This window comes from Ambystoma mexicanum, chromosome 11 (assembly GCF_040938575.1).
Source record: "Ambystoma mexicanum isolate Mex_15411 chromosome 11, UKY_AmexF1_1, whole genome shotgun sequence".
NCBI lineage: Eukaryota > Metazoa > Chordata > Amphibia > Caudata > Ambystomatidae > Ambystoma > Ambystoma mexicanum.
The window spans coordinates 573,494,630-573,511,176 of NC_090934.1; the positions used below are offsets into that span (position 1 = coordinate 573,494,630).

The following is a 16,547-nucleotide window of genomic DNA, read 5'->3' on the forward strand; positions in this document are numbered from 1 at the left end:
ACGAGTAGAATAATTCAGAGCCTTCATAGGGTAAGGGCGTGGATCCGGTCTTGTACATCAGCCAAAAACCTGGTTCCATGCAGCCAAGCGGTGCTCCGCATTTCTACACCGAGACATTACCCTGCTAGCTGTGTTGATGTGGGAGACAGCGGACTCCAGGCGATCCTGTTCCACTGTCCTTGCCTCTACTAAACCTGCCTTAAAAGCAGCCTGGCTAGCCAGAGGAAGACTAGGGAGGAAGTCGGATTTCCCTCCACAACTTCAGGTTCGCCGCAGCGATAATCGCTTCGGCGTCAGACTGCCTGAGATGCAGGCCAGTTTTGAGGTAAGCCCTTTCACCCAAGGACCCGAGAACATGTCTTCCCTGGACAAATAGCTGGTAGTAGACAGCAGCAGATGACCCAGAAGGTTTAGACGCCACAACAGAGGGTGCGGTTGGGGTTTAGCAGCCAACAGCACCTGTTCACTCTCCAGCTGTCTAAAGTGCCCATCAAGTCTTTTGTTCAATTGAGAATCAGCCCTCAGCTTTTCCCAGACCTTCCTTGCAAGCGTAAGGACGTCTTTCTTCAAGGGAATGCCCGAACGGCTAGTTGCTCGAAGAGCTACGACGTCCGTTAGTACCATTGGTTCCTGCTGAACTGGTTGTGGTTGTGGAACCCTAAAGAATTCCGCCAGGCCCTGCAGCCGGTCGTGGAAAGCCTTGACCGAGGCAGATGCCTAGTCTTCCTCTTAGTCGGCCCCCTCATCCTGTGGTGCCAGAGATGGTGTGTCAGGGGGCCATTGAGGGCGAAACCAGAGGCCCCCCCCAATGGTCAGTGCCCATTGGGGTTCGGGCTGGCATTGGAGACACCTGTGGAGGCGGATGAGGTGAAAGTGGCAGGGACAGAGGGGGAAGGGCATTGGAGGCACCTGTGGAGGCAGATGAGGTGGAAGTGAAGTGGCAGGGACAGCGGAGGTAGCAGAGCTGGGAGCGGAACCGCTAACTGGGGGATTGGGACCCCTGGTGGTTGAGGCGGAGGGCCCAGAGGGGGCTACTTGGGAAGCAACATCTGTGGCAGCACATCCTTGATGAGGTCCTTCAGAAGCACCAATATCTGTTGCAACTTCATAAGCGGTCGGAAGCGCTCAGAAAATCTCTCTTCTCAAGCTGCTTGGCCAGGTCCCGGAGAAGGTGTGGGGGTTCGGCTCTCCGAAGTGCTGGGCCTCCTGTCAGGCTCGGTACGATGAGGGACCTGCGAGGGGTACCCAAATGGCTGACTGGTGTACAGAAGTCTATGGGGCGACCAGTCACCTAAAGCCTGGGTAGAGGCCAGAACCAAACCCTGGTGAAAGAGGGCTGCCCCCCCCATCCCCCCACACTCCCACCCCCCTGCCGAGTGACCCATTCCGATGCAGACGGAGCCGCAGGCGGCCTAAAGTCCGGGCCTAAAATGGCAGCTGAGCGTGCTAGTTCTGCCACGTGATTGACCGCCATTTTGTGGGGTTGTGTGCCCTCCTGGAACAGAAGGCGCGAAGGCCCAGGGTCCCGTGTAGGATACGACATTTATGTAGGGACCAAAGAACTGTTATGACCCAGCTGAGACACTCCTGCGTTGACCTCGGAGGTGGGCTATCGTAGGCAGAATGCCTCCATTGTGCGACTGGTAGTCAACCTGTCCCGCCCGGAACTGACCTCAGAGGAAGCTCCAGAAGGCCCCTTGCACTCAGGTAAACAACTGGTAATATGAGCATGGAACTGCGCCTCAGGCCCATGCCTGGAACCAGAGCCCGAAGTCCCCTCGCGCCCCGGTGTGGAAACAGAGCCATAAAGTCCCTCGGAGACTGGCCCAGGAGAACCCCTGGGCCTCTTAGCACAGGGGCCGATAGCCTTGACGGCCTCAGGCCCGCCTATGGTAACGGGCCTGAGTGACCCCTCCCAGCCAGCGACTCAGGGACTAAGTCTCTGTGCTGGTGTGCCTTGGAAAACAAATGGCCTATCTTTTTGCGGCGTGATGTCCGCAACAACGTCCTTGAGATGACCTGGAGGAGAAGAATGGAAGGTCTCCCACCAGCGAGAAAGGAGATTCTTCAAAAACCGTGGAGCGAGGGTGCTGCACGTGTATCCCAACGGTGATCAGACCCCAGGCACTCCAAACAGAGTGCGTGGGGATCCAAAGTCGAGAAGGAACAGTTGCATGAGGAGCATCTGGTGAAGCCTCCAGCGACAGACATGCGCCAGGGAATCAAGAAAGAACCCCCGGAAGCACGCGTAGCACCAAAAAAGAAAAAAGCCCACGCAAGCGGCCAGGTCAGTTCCCGTCAGAGCAGAAAAAGGGACTGTGGTGAGGTGCCGGATGGTGGGGCTAGTGGGCTGTCCCACATGCTACACTAAATTTAAAGGAGAAGCTCACTTTTTTTCCTCTGCCGAAGGTTCTGGTACAATTTCCATGCCTGGGGATACCCACAAGGATGGAGGAAAGGGGACAGAATGTAGGAGTATGTAACAATGCACTGCCACAGAGGACAGGGCGGATTTATCCCTGTAAACAGCAGCCCTGCTGAAAGGTGGCTTCAGTAAAGGACACAGTCCCTCCCGAACTAGGGGCATGAAAAGAACCTGCAGAAGCCACCGGTATCAGAGCAGATGTTGGAGCCACCCATGGCCTAGAGTCAAGATGAACTACAAAACGGACAAGGCGGTGCTGTGCCACAACAACATATCGTATATAAACAATGACTTACTCTTAATTAGACTGCAGCTGCCAGTAAAAGTTGCACAAACGTTAGCCGGTGTACTGTTGGAAGCCGAAGGAAGATGTGCGCTGGGGCCTGCTCAAAGTCCACCAGATCCGGGAGTTGCACAGAGGTGGCTAGCCACTAGCCCCATGAATAAAGGCACAGCTAGAGTCAGGGTAGTATAGAGGGCGTGCTGGCATTATACAGTATAGGTCAGGGGTTTTGGACTATGGCTTCATGTTCCCTTGCCATTAAATATGCTGGGTATGGCTGATTGGAGTTGTAGTCCAAAAGATCTGGGGAGCCAAAAGTTGCAGGCCCCTGGGATAGGATATGTTTACTCGTTTAAAACAATATATATAACCTCCAAGCAAAGTACCAAAAAACAAGTTTGCAAAATCAATAACATTGTGGGAGGACTTCTCTCATCAGGATTTGCGATTTTGTCTAAAAGGAAGGGAATCCTGGGAATGCCATGAGACTGGTAACCCTGTGCTGCACTCCCAATTGGATAGAATCCCACAAGTGATTTCACAACCTGGTGGGATTCACAAACTCCTGGAAGGAGCCAGTAGACCGAAACAGTTGGTGCTGTTTAGTTATTTTCAGGCAAAAGTACTCTAGACATTTTACATTTTATCACCAAATTAATGTTAATAAAGCATATCAATGCTCACACTTTCCTGTCCACCCGCTTAAAAACAGCCAAGTAACACCAGACTGAACCAAGGCAGGTTAGACATTCACGGGTGGAGTCACCACCCGACACTTCTCCACTGCTTGGGGATAGCAGGTGGTCTTCAGACCGGATAGCAACCAATGATTTCTTTTGCTCCGACTTTAAGGATAAATCTTGAGGAATTATCTTGAACTTATTATGAAAGTTAAACACGTCCTGCCCTAAAGATGGATCAGCACAATCCGAAACGCGTTGGCACTTACAACCACATAGGAGTGTTTTCTTATGTTGATGACTTTTTGAGCAGAATGTACTGTATTGCTCAGAACAAAACAAAAGGTATGTGAAATAATTGATTTTCTTGATGATTATATATTCTTTGAGGTTAATTTGAGCACATTATCACCTCAGTTGTGCTATTGTTTTTGAAATGCCCCATTGTATGTTCTTTTTTTGTATTGGATTCCACACTGTGCACTAAACAGTGTGGATTTAATTGATTGTGTGACATATAAACATTATTTGTACCTGTTCTAACCTGCCTTGGTTCAGTCTGGTGTTACTTGGCTGTTTTTAAGCGGGTGGACAGGAAAGTGAGCATTGATATGCTTTATTAACATTAATTTGGTGATAAAATTTAAAATGTCTGAAGTACTTTTGTCTGAAAATAACTAAACAGCACCAACTGTTTGGGTCTACTGGCTCCTTCCAGGAGTTTGTGAATCCCACCAGGTTGTGAAATCACTTTTGGGATTATATCCAATTGGGAGTGCAGCACAGGGTTACCGGCCGGCAACGTCCGGTGTTTGTTTTGTGTGCTATATTTTGGATCCCGAGTGGCCTCGAGATCTTCCCAGCTGCACCTGAAGTATCTCCTACTAATTGACACACGTTACCTACAAGCCCCCCAATATTACGCCTGTTCTTGACTTTTTGTTGTGCCTCCCACCTCACAATTTGTCTATTAATGCCATGAGACTGCCAACACATTACTACATAGGTTTAAAAAAGAAATTGAAAACTATTTTAATAAAAAAAAGATGAGACAAATGTGCTCTAGTATCTTTCCCGAAGGGTGACAAATTCAAAAGCACACTAATCTTGGGCAAGTCCCATGCAAGGAAATGTCTAAAAGGGTAAGGGTGATACTTATCAATGCTCGGGTTGTCTGAAAAAAGAGTTGACGTGTCGTTTTATTAGGAAGGATTGCCTCATTCAGAATTCAGAGTGTAAATGTTTGTCAATACCTCTCTTCCGAACATCTCTCATCTCACTCTTCTGTCTGTGGGGTTGGGAGGGAATTGAGGCGGAGGGGTTATGTTGAAATAGTAACGGATTGGAGAAGGAGCATAGAGTTGGCTAGTAACATGCAAGAAAGCTGATCCGTGCACAATTCTGTGCCACTTTCAAATCCATAAAGCAAGGGCTACCCATTTTGAAAGGAAAAAACAGTTCAGGGTGCATCATGAGAACTTAATATTTACCTGTGTGTTCTGAGTTGGTATTTGTAATAAGAGAGCCAATGTATTGAAGTCAAACGTTTCGTCTAAGGCAACCAGTGCTCCATGTACTCCACTTTCTAAAATATTATTTGCATATTCTTTAAGACCTATTGATAACAACCAGCGTATCATTCTGTCATTGCTCCACACAAGCACATCTGTAACAAATAAATTGCATGTCAGTTAAAAAAGGCAGCTGGTGGAATACTTTTTTGTAAGAAATGATTACATTTAATGGTATAACACGTAAAAAAAAACAAATTGGATTGCAGATCATATATGGCTGCCATGCTCACAATCATATCAAGTTTGCTCTTTCTTTTCCACGATTACACACCTGGCTCCAGCTTTACAATTCCTTTCTCCATACAAATGGATGGTGCCTGTCCTTGATCTTTTATTATATTACAAAAAATGTATTTACCTGCAACTATAGTTTTCAGCATTCATACGTTCCACAGACTGTTTTGAAAATCCAGTTAGGTTGGTAATTCTCAGTACCACCTTTAAAACCAGCAGTTGGAAACAGAAATGTACTCATGAGTAGCCCTCCCACTTCATTTTGGACCCTCTGTCCAGCAGCCACTGAGGTGGGTATGGTCCCCCCATAAGCCATCTTCAGATGTTTGAAGCATTCATGGGAGGACACTATGAGCTTTATAAAAAAAAAAGGGGCTTGGGCGAGGGGGCCCGCTTGCGAATCTATGAAACACAACAAGGCTGGACTAATATTACACATGGGCAGTCTTTTGCTTCCCACCTCGCTGGTGCAAGGGCCACGCCACAGGTGAGTCAAGGCCTTTGGACCACTTATAGACCCCCCTCCCAACACCAGACCTCCAGGGGTCGATATCCCATCTGTGCCTCCCCTTCTCACCCTCCTCCTGGACCCTCGTCTGCCTGCCCACCATAGGCCCCGATTGGTGCAGCTGGCGGTCACGAGACCCGGAACAGCAGCACCAAACAAAGGCCAAAGAAAAGAGAGGACGCTCTTCTGCTTCCGACCCCGCTGGAGCAAGGACGCCAGCTACTTGTGATACAATGCCTCTGTCCTTTATACCACCCCATAGCACCCCTCCCATCCTCTGACCTCCAGAGATCGATATCCCTTCTGTGCAACACCTTCCCACCTACCTCCTGCCAGCCCCACCACAGGCCCCGTTTGGTGCTGCCTGGGATCACGAGACCCTGAACTGTACTCTTCTTGGACCCTGCCTACGGGACATCTTGAACGCCATCAACAGCCACTTTAAGGTAAGATGCCAATTGTACCCCTCGTAGATGATGTACAGAGGCAATCAGGCACTCCACTTGTCCCACCACTATGCCAATGAACCCAACCACTAATGTAACCATCAGCCTCTTTGATACTCCGCTACCTAGATGGCTCCATCTGCTCCCCCCTTTAGCTTGCTTGCAACACATCTTGCTTCACACAGTTAGCGTCTACTCTCCGATAACTGCAGACTACACTTCCAGCTTCACATGCCTTTCTACACTCTGCCACTTGTAAACTGTCTTGTCGAGTTCTTACCGTGAGCAGCTCTAGAGTGGCCACACATGCATTCTGCCTCTTGCAGTAGCCCTACTATAAGCTTGCTACTTTGAATCTCGATTCAAATCTGTGCTATTTTGCCACACTTTTATGTTGTCTCCCAGAGTATTTTCCAATATAGGTTTGCTACTTTGAATCTCGCCAATGTGATATTTTGCCTCTATTGCATGTTGCCCCTGGAGTTTTCCCAATATAGGTTTTGCTACCTCGAATCCTGCAACTGTGAAATTTTGCCACACAGGCATTTTTCTCTCACCGTTTTGTACGCTAGAGTCAGGCAGCCACAAACACTAAGTGCAGAAAAGCCCTGTACTGTATTCAGGTACTTTTAAGGTTTGACAAGTGTTTTACTTAGCCGTGCCTCTCGGCTGTGATGCAACAAGAGCAGAATCCTACGAAAAACAGTTCAGTCCTGTTATCACAGACTCCATCACAGTGCTCCTACCCATGCCTCTGCGATCCCTGCCGCATGTCAATCTAAAGCTTCAGACCTACTTCACCTGACCATCGTGTGCTGCGACCCATGGAATACAGCCGAGTTGCATGAAAAATTTGGACCAGCAGTTCACAGACTGGCAGCACCCTTGCACACACCTTTGCAATATGGGCTGCTGCTGCTAGAGACCTAGCCATTCTTTGCTTCCTTTGCATGCATTCAACTAATCCTTTTATTACAAGTTAACACAGACTATGGTCTTCAAAAGGGTGTGCATCCACCACAGTACTTTGGGGTCACACCAATGGCTTTAGGCGCTATTCAAATATCACCTACCATAATATAACATATGGACATGTGTCCTGTTAAACATGAGATCTTTTGTCGGTTCATATGCTTGGAATAGACTTGCAAGCAGTATTATAGCCTTAATGGGCGCCTGAAAGGCTACACCGATTGCTATGACCCAGAAACCACGGGCAGTTAACCAGTTCTCTGGTGCCTTTAATACATCATAGCATGCTACAAAGGCAACTATGCTACCTGCTAAATTATTGAAAAGGGAGACATCCAGAAGCCCCCAACATGCTCTGTGCGTGGCCATGGTTCTTTTTTTGAGAAAAAGAAAACCCTGCGGGCATGGCCACCAAGAAATCGGAAAAGGATCACATTCCAAATAGAAGAACACGTTACTTACCCCTGGTAACGTTCTTTTGACTGGAAGTTCCTCCACATGTTCCTCATTTTATTATGTATCATCTTCCAGCGTCAGCTGCTCTGGAAATGTTTTTCGTCCGAAGGCACTGTGTGCGTCGATGCAGCCGACTCAATGTCCCTCGAGGGCTTCCATCTCAAAGTCAACGTCATCGTTGGTATATATAGCACGCGGCGCGCCCATTGGCTTCAGTTCTGTTTTTAAGCCTTCCTCATGCAGAATTAACAGCATCAGTGAACCCTGGACAGTACCAGACTCGGAGCGTAAAGTGTAATGCCTGGAAATTCTACAGCAGGGTAGGCTGGGAGGTGCAATGAGGAATACGTAGGGGAGGAACATCCAGTCAAAAGAACGTTACCAGGGGAAAGCAACTTGTTCTTCAAATGGATTGTGTCCTCCCACATATTCCTCATCTTATGATAGACTCCCAAAGCAGTGTCAGGTTTTGGAGGAGGTGGTAAGAATTTTCAGTTTCAAGATTTGTCATGGATCGAGCAGAAGACTGCTTTCCCAAATCCTCCTTCCTGGCTAGAGGATTAACCCAGGCAGTGTGAATGGTAGACCAAGTGGTTGCCACACAATGTCTTTTATAGGCACCTTAAGGAATTGTACAATCAATGGCATTTTAAAAACTAAGATACCTCCACCGAGGTGCACTTGAAGATGGAAAGCGCTGCCAACTATCCTTTAATGGTCCCAATCGGGAGCCCTGGATTAGCCAAATGTTACAAAAAAAGACACCACCATAGGTGTATTGCATTGAAAACGGTCCACATCATTTTCCTTACACCAGCTGCAGAATTAGTTACAACGGCAGCGGTTCAAGGATTTTGTTGCTGGCCTTCTGGCCGAAAGCAAAATCTCCATGACGTCATCTGGGAGGACCCAATCTTTGTATCGCAACCTATCAGAAACCATGCTTGAATGTTGAGTGTCCTGACCTCTGGATGGAGAACCCGAACCCTCCTCTCGTGAGAGATGGTCCTATCTTTGCAGAAGACAACTTGGAGGCCAGATTGACATATCTAGAAGGTCCGGGTACCACGTCCTCCTGGCCTAATCCAAGGCAATTGGGATCACAAACTTCCCAAACTTTCTCAACCACCTGATCAAGTAAGGAATGACAGGGACTGGAGCAAATGTGTGTAGGAGTGTGAACTACCAACGCATCTTCTACAGCTCCTCTTGGGGTAAATTCCCTGGAGCAGAACAATTTGCAGTTCCGGTTGATATTGGTCGCAAACAGATCCACTTTATGGGTTCTCCAAAGGGCGAAGATCTCTTGAAGTACTTCCTGAGCTAGTTCCCACTCGTTTGAGACTGTGCTCTGCCTGCTCAGTGTGTCCGCCATCGTGTTCTCCTCTCCAGCTAGGTGAACTGCCAATAGGGAGATTCCTACTTGAATTGTCCAGAACCAGATCTGCATCGCCTCTCTGCGCAGTGATAGTGAATCTACGCCTCTCTCTTTTGTTGAGGTAGTACATGGCCACTGTGTTGTCCGTCATTACCAGGACATGCTTTCCCCGTACAGAGGGCAGAAAGGCCTTCAGCGCTAGCCTGATTGCTCTCAGCTCAAAAAGATTGATGTGTAGTTTGGACTCCAATGGATGCCAACTACCGCTGATTGTCAGATCGTTGGCATGGGCTCCACACACCGCGAGTGAAGCATCCATAACTACCGTTATCTCCAGTCATGGTTGCCAAAAAAGGTTCTCCCTTCAGAATGTTGTCCTGGCAGGCCCACCACAGAAGGTCCCGTGCGACTCTGCTTGGAACCTGAAGAAGGTCTGACATCTAGCCTGAGAATTAGGACCATTGAGTCCTGAAGCCCATTGGAGGGATGTCATTCTCAGGCGAGCCTCTGGCACCAGGGAAATGCAGGATGCCATGAGGCCGAACCACCACAAAGTCAAAGGCCGGAAGACACTGGGCACTCTGGAAATTGGTGACCATCTGCTGAATATGGAGAATCCTCACCTCGGGTGGCAAGGCTTTTCCCAAGGATGCATCCAAGACCGCTGCGCTTAACTGGAGCCTGAGATGGTATCACGTGGGACTTCTTGTAATTGAGGGAGAAGCCCATTCTTTGGAGAGAGTGGCAGGTGATGCCGCGATTTTCCAGAGCTTGTTCGGGTGAACGGGCCCTGATCAGCCAATCGTCTAGGTAGGTGTAGACGTGAATCCCCCTCTCCTGAGACTCGCTGCCACCACCATCGGCATGCTAAAAACCCTCCAGTTGGCAGTCAGCCCAAATGGCAGAACTATAAACTGTTAATGAGAACCGCCAAGGCGAACCTCAGGCACTTTCTGTGCTTGTGATGGATAGGCACATGAGAGTAAGCATCCTGAAGGTCCAATGACTCATCCAATCCTGGATCTGGAGGGCCTGAAGGATCTGAGAAAATGTGACCATCTTGAACTTGTCCTTCCTGAGGAACTTGTTCAAGCATCTGAAGTCCAAGATGGGTCTCAATCCTCTCTTCTTGGGGATTAGGAAATAGGGAGAGTAACACCCTTTGTACACCCTCCGCTACAGGTACTCGTTCTATAGCACCTTTCTCTAGCAGGCTCAACATTTCCTGTACAAGCAACAGATCTGGAACCTTGAATGAGTGGCTCACCAGTGGACGGTCCAGAGGCCTTTTTAGAAAGGGGAGGCAGTAACCCTGGGCTATTGTTTTTAACGCCCACGCATCTGAAGTAATACCCCACCATTCTTGCAGATGCTTCGAGTCTGCCCCCAACTGGGGTTTTGTGGGCTAAGGCCTCAGAGGTTTTGAGGCAGCTCTAGCAGTGGCAGATGGTAAAGTAGCCGTTGCGTGGGCAGACTGCAGCTCTCCCTCATCCACCACGACAGAATCTTCTCGGACCCCTTTGACTAGCCAGTCCTCTTGCTCTTCCAACTGAGTAGAAGCGAAAGGACTTACCCCTCCAAGATGATCCACTGGGAGTAGAGGGTTGTGGCTGTCTGATGATGGCTCCAAGGGATTTGGCTTCCGCTTGGAGGTCTGCAGCTTCTTTAGGCTTTCATCAGCTTTGCTGCCAAACAGCTGGGTGCCAACAAAGGGCATGTTAGAGGAGCCTGGCCTGCCAGTCCGGCGCAAATCCTGACTTCCTCAACCACGCAAACCGGTGTATTACCGTGCTTGCCGCCATGGCTCTGCTGATACTGTCAGCAGAGTCCTAACCTGATTGTAGACACTCACACAAAGCTTCCTTGCCGTCTCTTACAATGTTCAGGAAGCCGTCTCTCTCTTCCCCTTCGGGAATATGGTCAGCCACCATAGCTATACAGTCCCACAGGGTCAATGTGAATTTTGCTTAGGCGCAAGTGGCATTTTCAGACTTGAGCTCCATGCTTCTGGCAGAAATTGCCTCTCTTGCCCAAGCATCAAAACACTTCTCATCCTTATCCGGTGGGCTGGTAGGGTATGCAGTTTGTTTCGAAGAAGCTGTTGCTGCCTGAACAACTAGTCTTTCAGGCATTGGGTGTTTTGACAGGTAGCTAGGGTCTCTACTGGATGGCCCTTATATTTTGGTGAGGTTTTTGTTCACTGCTGGACTCTACTGAGGAACCTCCCAATTAGCCATGACCCTTTTCTGGAGACCTACATGAAAAAGGAAGTATGGGATCCTTTTGTGAATCTTTGTCCAGAATTTCTGTTAGGCCGTCTTGCTGAAACGGTGGAGCAGGTCTGCCCCATCTCATGAAATCAATCACTCTAGTCATCAGGTGCCTATAGGTGGCAGCAGCAAGCCTGAACTTGCTTGCCAAATGCCAGTTCAGGAGAAGTGTCGACCCCACTAGCTGTTTGCAGATTTTCATACAAATCGTTTAGTTTGGTTTCTTCAGAAATTAAGCTTTCTGGGACGTTAGGTCTGTCCAGTTGCAATCCAAATGGTGCAGTGTCATTGTCTGAGGGCTGGTAATCCTCATAAATTGTAGATAAAGACTTCAAGAAGTCCTTTTTTGGTAATGGGTTGTAAGATTTAGGTAGAGAAGGTAAAGGTGTTGGTGGCTTCAACAAAGACATTGATGACGTCAACACTACCGGTGTCGACAACTTTTTCGTCGATGGAGTCGACGTCGACTTTTCTTCCATCAATTTTGTTTTCAACAGAGCCCTCCTAGGGCTTGACACTCGACTCCAAAGAATCTGACGATTTCTCATTGTGTCGAGATCTCAAAGGATCTCGAGGGGTCTCCGGCTTGTGTCCCTCCCGAGCTCAAGGGCGCACAGGATTTAAATGTTGGTCTGCCTTATGTGGCTCCAAAGGAGCATGGCTTTTCACCTTTTTTGGGTCTCTTACCCGAAGATTTTTAACATCTCCTGTCTGAAATGTTCCCACTCAGCAGGAGTAGAGGATTTAGTTGGACAGGCTATATTTTTCTCTAGAGAGGAATCTGTTGAACTCAAAGAAGGCGACCTATGTCTTTTCTTCGAGTTCCTCAAAGACGAGGAATGGTGCGACCCGCCCTTGGAGCGTGATTTTTTTTTATCTTTACCTCTTGACTCGTCAGAAGATTGTATTTTCGATGAAGACATTGTAGGGGATTTAGTAAGGGTCCTACCCGCCGCTAGTTTCCGTTTATGCTCTTTCAGAGCCTTACGGGTCATCGACTGACAGGATTGACATTCTGCGGTTTTATGTTCAACGCCAAGGCACCACAGACACACCCGATAGGGGTCCGTGAGGGACATTTTGGCACCGCAGTTGTAGCACTTCTTGAACCCGATCTTCAGGGTTGAAGGAGCTGAAGATGAAGCCATCTCGACAACGTTTTCACAAACAAAAATGAAGCACGCTGTAATTCTCGAAGCAAATGCTCACGCAGAAAAACAGAACTGAAGCCAACGGGCGATGCACGTGCTATCTATACCAGCAATGATGTCGACTTTGAGATGGAAGCCCTTGAGGGACATTGAGTGGAACGCACAGAGGCACAGCGCCCTCTGACAAAAATATTTTCCCAAGCAGCCGACGCTGGAGGATATCTTAAGATGAGGAATACGTGGGAGGACACAATCCATTCGAAAGAGGGCTTCCGTTTCAGTACAGAAACCAGTGCTGGCAGAGAAGACTATACAGATTATTAAATCTCCTGGGGAAGAGAAGCCACAGGAGGTGCAGGTTGTTGGTCAATTCCAGAACATTGAAATGTGGAGCAAAAACAGCTGGCCTTGCCTGTACTTCGGGCAATCTGTACAGTTTTTATTCATCTCCATAGTTTCATAGGCAGTAAGGTGCATGGGCTGTACCTTATCGAAAAAGGTTCTGCAACATTTCTTCCCCATCTCTGGTGTTGCTATGCTCTGAATATCATGAAGTGCTGTTGTGGCTAAAACTGCCCTTCTAGAACGTGCTCCCATTCTCTCAGTGATGGGCCTATTAGCTTTCTTGTGGCCAAGTCTGATCATTGGTCTTTGTAAATTAGTTGAATTGCTTGTTTTTCTTCGAAAACCCACGGCAGACCTTGGATACCTCTTCATCATGGTCTGGATGCAGGCAATATAGACATTGTGTTGATCCTCCACATTTCGCGCAGAATTTGAAGATGCACCTCTTCTTCTGGGGCATGGTGGAAGGTGGGAAGTAGGCCCAAGTCTGGGAAATCTCAAAAATACGAGGAGACTATCCACGATGTAAGATCTTTGCCGACAGCGGGTGCCTGCTGCCGGTAATCGGCCTTCCCAAGAAACCGAGGACAATCCCAACTTTGGTTGGGACTAGGGAAATAATCAGAATTTACACACAGAAGGTTGTCCCAACCAGAAATTAATTTGTCTCAAGGATTAAATCATTTTTCTTTTAATGGCAGTATAGTGTTACTGAGTTTTTAATTGCTCAGCATTTGTATGGTAGGATCTAGTTTCCTATTCCTTGTATAAAAAAAAATCTAGACCACACCTTTTTTCTTTTCTTAATCAAAGTTAATATTTAATAAAACACAATTAATGTTACAATTTATGAATCAAAAACCCTAAATAGTTTATCCAGCAACAAACAAGAATTCAAACTTAAAAAACAATCAGCCTAAAAGATTGTAGTCTGAAATAATCCAAAATAACAATTAAAAATACAGATGACTATCTAGCTAATCACTAGTAAATTGTGATGAGAAAATTCAGCAAAAATGTGTGTCCAACAAGTGAGTCAGTGGACTCAGGGGTCTACGTTGGTATCAAATTTTAATTATGAGAGACCTTCAACCTTATGGAAACCTATAATAAATTGTCTCTCAAGGTTGTACACGTTCCGGCAGTGAACACCTGGATAGGACCGCCTTCCTCAGGACCAGAAAGCACAAGCAACCTCTCAGGAAAAATATAAAATATATTTGTATTTGGCTGTTCTCTCAGTACACAACGTACAAACACTATTTACAATTTTAAATTACCCCTCACCAGTGGTATAGTTAAAGGAAAAACTAGGTGTATACATAGAAAGTTGTCCAACCACCAAAGCATATCTGGCAAGCATATAGTCTGTACTTCTAAAGCTGCTCTTAACCTGAAATGAAAGGAAACAAAGCAGTATACGAGTCCTACAACCAGCAACGGCTGGTAAATTTAGCAAGAGGGAATAGGAAACTAGATCCTACCATACAAATGCTGAGCAATTAAAAGCTCAGTAACACTATACCGTCATTAAAAGAAAACGGATTTAATCCTTGAGACAAATTTCTGGTTGGGACAACCTTCTGTGTGTAAATGCTGGTAATCGGTCTTTGGTCAAATGAAGCAAAAATCGGTCAAAAGTGGTCAACATTTTCCCGAAAAAACACTTGAGACGAAAAATAGCTCAGAGAGCTAGAAGAGGACTCCCAACACTGAAACGTGCAGTAGAAATCTGAAGATGGTCACCAAGGGCAGAGTTTAGGGAGACGACTGTCATTGGATGGTGGCAGTATGACCCAAAGGACAGTGATTTGTTATAGATTAAAATACAGTTTTCAGGCTAAAGCAAAACTGTTTTTCTTTTACCGAGGATTCTCAGCTTGACGGGGAATATTCATGAGCATGTGAATCAATGCCAGACCCCATACTGGAGAAGTTTGTCATGCCTATGCACAAATCAGTTGCTTTGTTGTTTCACACACAGTTTGAAATTGTTGTTGCATATAGAACTCAGTGTATTATGTTTGTTGGCCTAGTTAAAAACCCAGAGGGTTGAAACACACGTGTAGGCATGTCTTTTTGAGTGACATTTGTCTAACTTGGCTGGGTGTTCCATGGCATTATCTTCACCCATGGGACCGGTTTCTTTCATGACTTGATTAAAACACATACCATGTGTAGCTGATGACTTGTTTTGGAGATACATTAATTGAATGAGCTCATATTCTGATTGTTACCAAGCACAGTGTGTCAGTGCCTTTAATATGTTAGTTGTCCTAGGAGGCAGACTTGGCAACAGCCTCCAAATTTTCTACTGATGTCTGCAGCAAGGCATCTTCATATAATACCAACATTTGTGCATTAATCACCTGTAGCGCTAGCGCATGGGATTAACATTTCCTTTGCCCAAACTGCAGATTTATCTATATAAAGCTACCTGAAGTAGTATATGCTTGGAAACTGGTGACTTTTGGCAACAAAGTACAAAGCCATAAGAATTAGGGACGCTTTTTGTGTTGATTCAAAGACTTCTGATTTGCTTTATGTATCTGACGTACTTATCTCTGTTGCACTTGTCCTTGTTTCAAATGCTAAGCTCTCTCACTCTTTAGGGTGAATGCATATATTTTATAGAAGGGTTTTTTGTGACAATATTTGCCTGGTATTTTTATCAGCTTAGTGTGTAAACTAAAGTCATAATAAATGATTGAATATTTGTTATACTTTCCCGTCTAACTGGATCTACTGGTGTTGCTGCGTGGACTAATTGTATCCTTTGACGACTCGCACTCTTCCTGTGACTAAGCCTTGACCGCTCCATTACCTCACCTTGATTGGGTTTGGCTAACCTCTCTGGTCTTCCCTGTTTACCATAATAGGGTGGCCTCCCAAAATCCTCCCACCAGGGCAGATTTTGGAAATTCATCTTAACACCAGATTACACATTTTACACTCGTTTTAATAGCAGGTGCTAATGCTAGTGTTAGGATGGATTTTCAGAATCAGCCCTGTAGAAAGGCCCCAAGTGCCCCCCTCCCTACCCCTCCCTATTCTGGTGAACAGGTATAAACACTAATGTTTAGCCAAACTCTTTCTGGGTAGTCTGACTGAACAGCAATGCTTAGACATAGGGGTGAGAGTGGTGAAGGGCTCAGTCAATCTCACACAGATCACGCTTAAGAAAAGTTAGGCACAATGAAACTGTTATTTATTAGGTCTTAGACAAACTATTAGCAAATAAAACCATAGGTAACACAAACTTTCACAACTGTTATAGACTCTTCGGTGTGCACTGCTAAGAGCACTATAACTTTACATTTAGAATACAGTTAGATCAGTTGTACAATACTGAAGGATAGCAAAGTAAGTGACTAAAAGAGCAAGTTAAGTAACCATTAGTTAGAGAACAAATCTATGCAAAATAAGGAAGCTACAAACACCATACAAAACTTTAAAGTAGAAGGTACTACACATTAAAAAGTCATTCACTGGCTAGAAAAGAGGGGTCTTAGTGCCATAGAGTCACAGGCCACAAGGCACCTCTCGTCAGAAGGCTAGGAGACTAAGAATCAGAAAATTTTTGGGAAAAACCAACCAGCGGTTTTCAAGGGTCTCAAAGTTAGAAAATATTTAAAAGTTCTTAGAAGACCCCAACCCTCTCCCAATCCAACCATCTTAGGGGAAGCCCAGGGGAGGACGGTGGACTAGAACTCCACTGATCACGGTCAGGCAAGAGAGAGGTAGGGCAAGGACTTTAGACCCATTAATCCCTACAGAAGAGGGTGGTGCAGAGAGATGGAGGAACAGGTAGGTTCACTCACCCTC

The 16,547-nt window shown here is 46.5% G+C and overlaps 1 protein-coding gene across 15 annotated transcripts in view; it reads right to left on the reverse strand.

The window, feature by feature from the left end:
• The window catches only part of PPFIA1 (PTPRF interacting protein alpha 1), a 1,842,515-nt gene that overhangs the window by 333,528 nt on the left and 1,492,440 nt on the right, over positions 1 to 16,547 (reverse strand). For all 15 annotated transcript variants that reach the window (XM_069623437.1, XM_069623430.1, XM_069623431.1 and 12 more), the window contains one exon: positions 4,879 to 5,054. In XM_069623437.1, the coding sequence (XP_069479538.1) occupies positions 4,879 to 5,054 (176 nt within the window). The remainder of the gene's footprint in view (positions 1 to 4,878; positions 5,055 to 16,547) is intronic.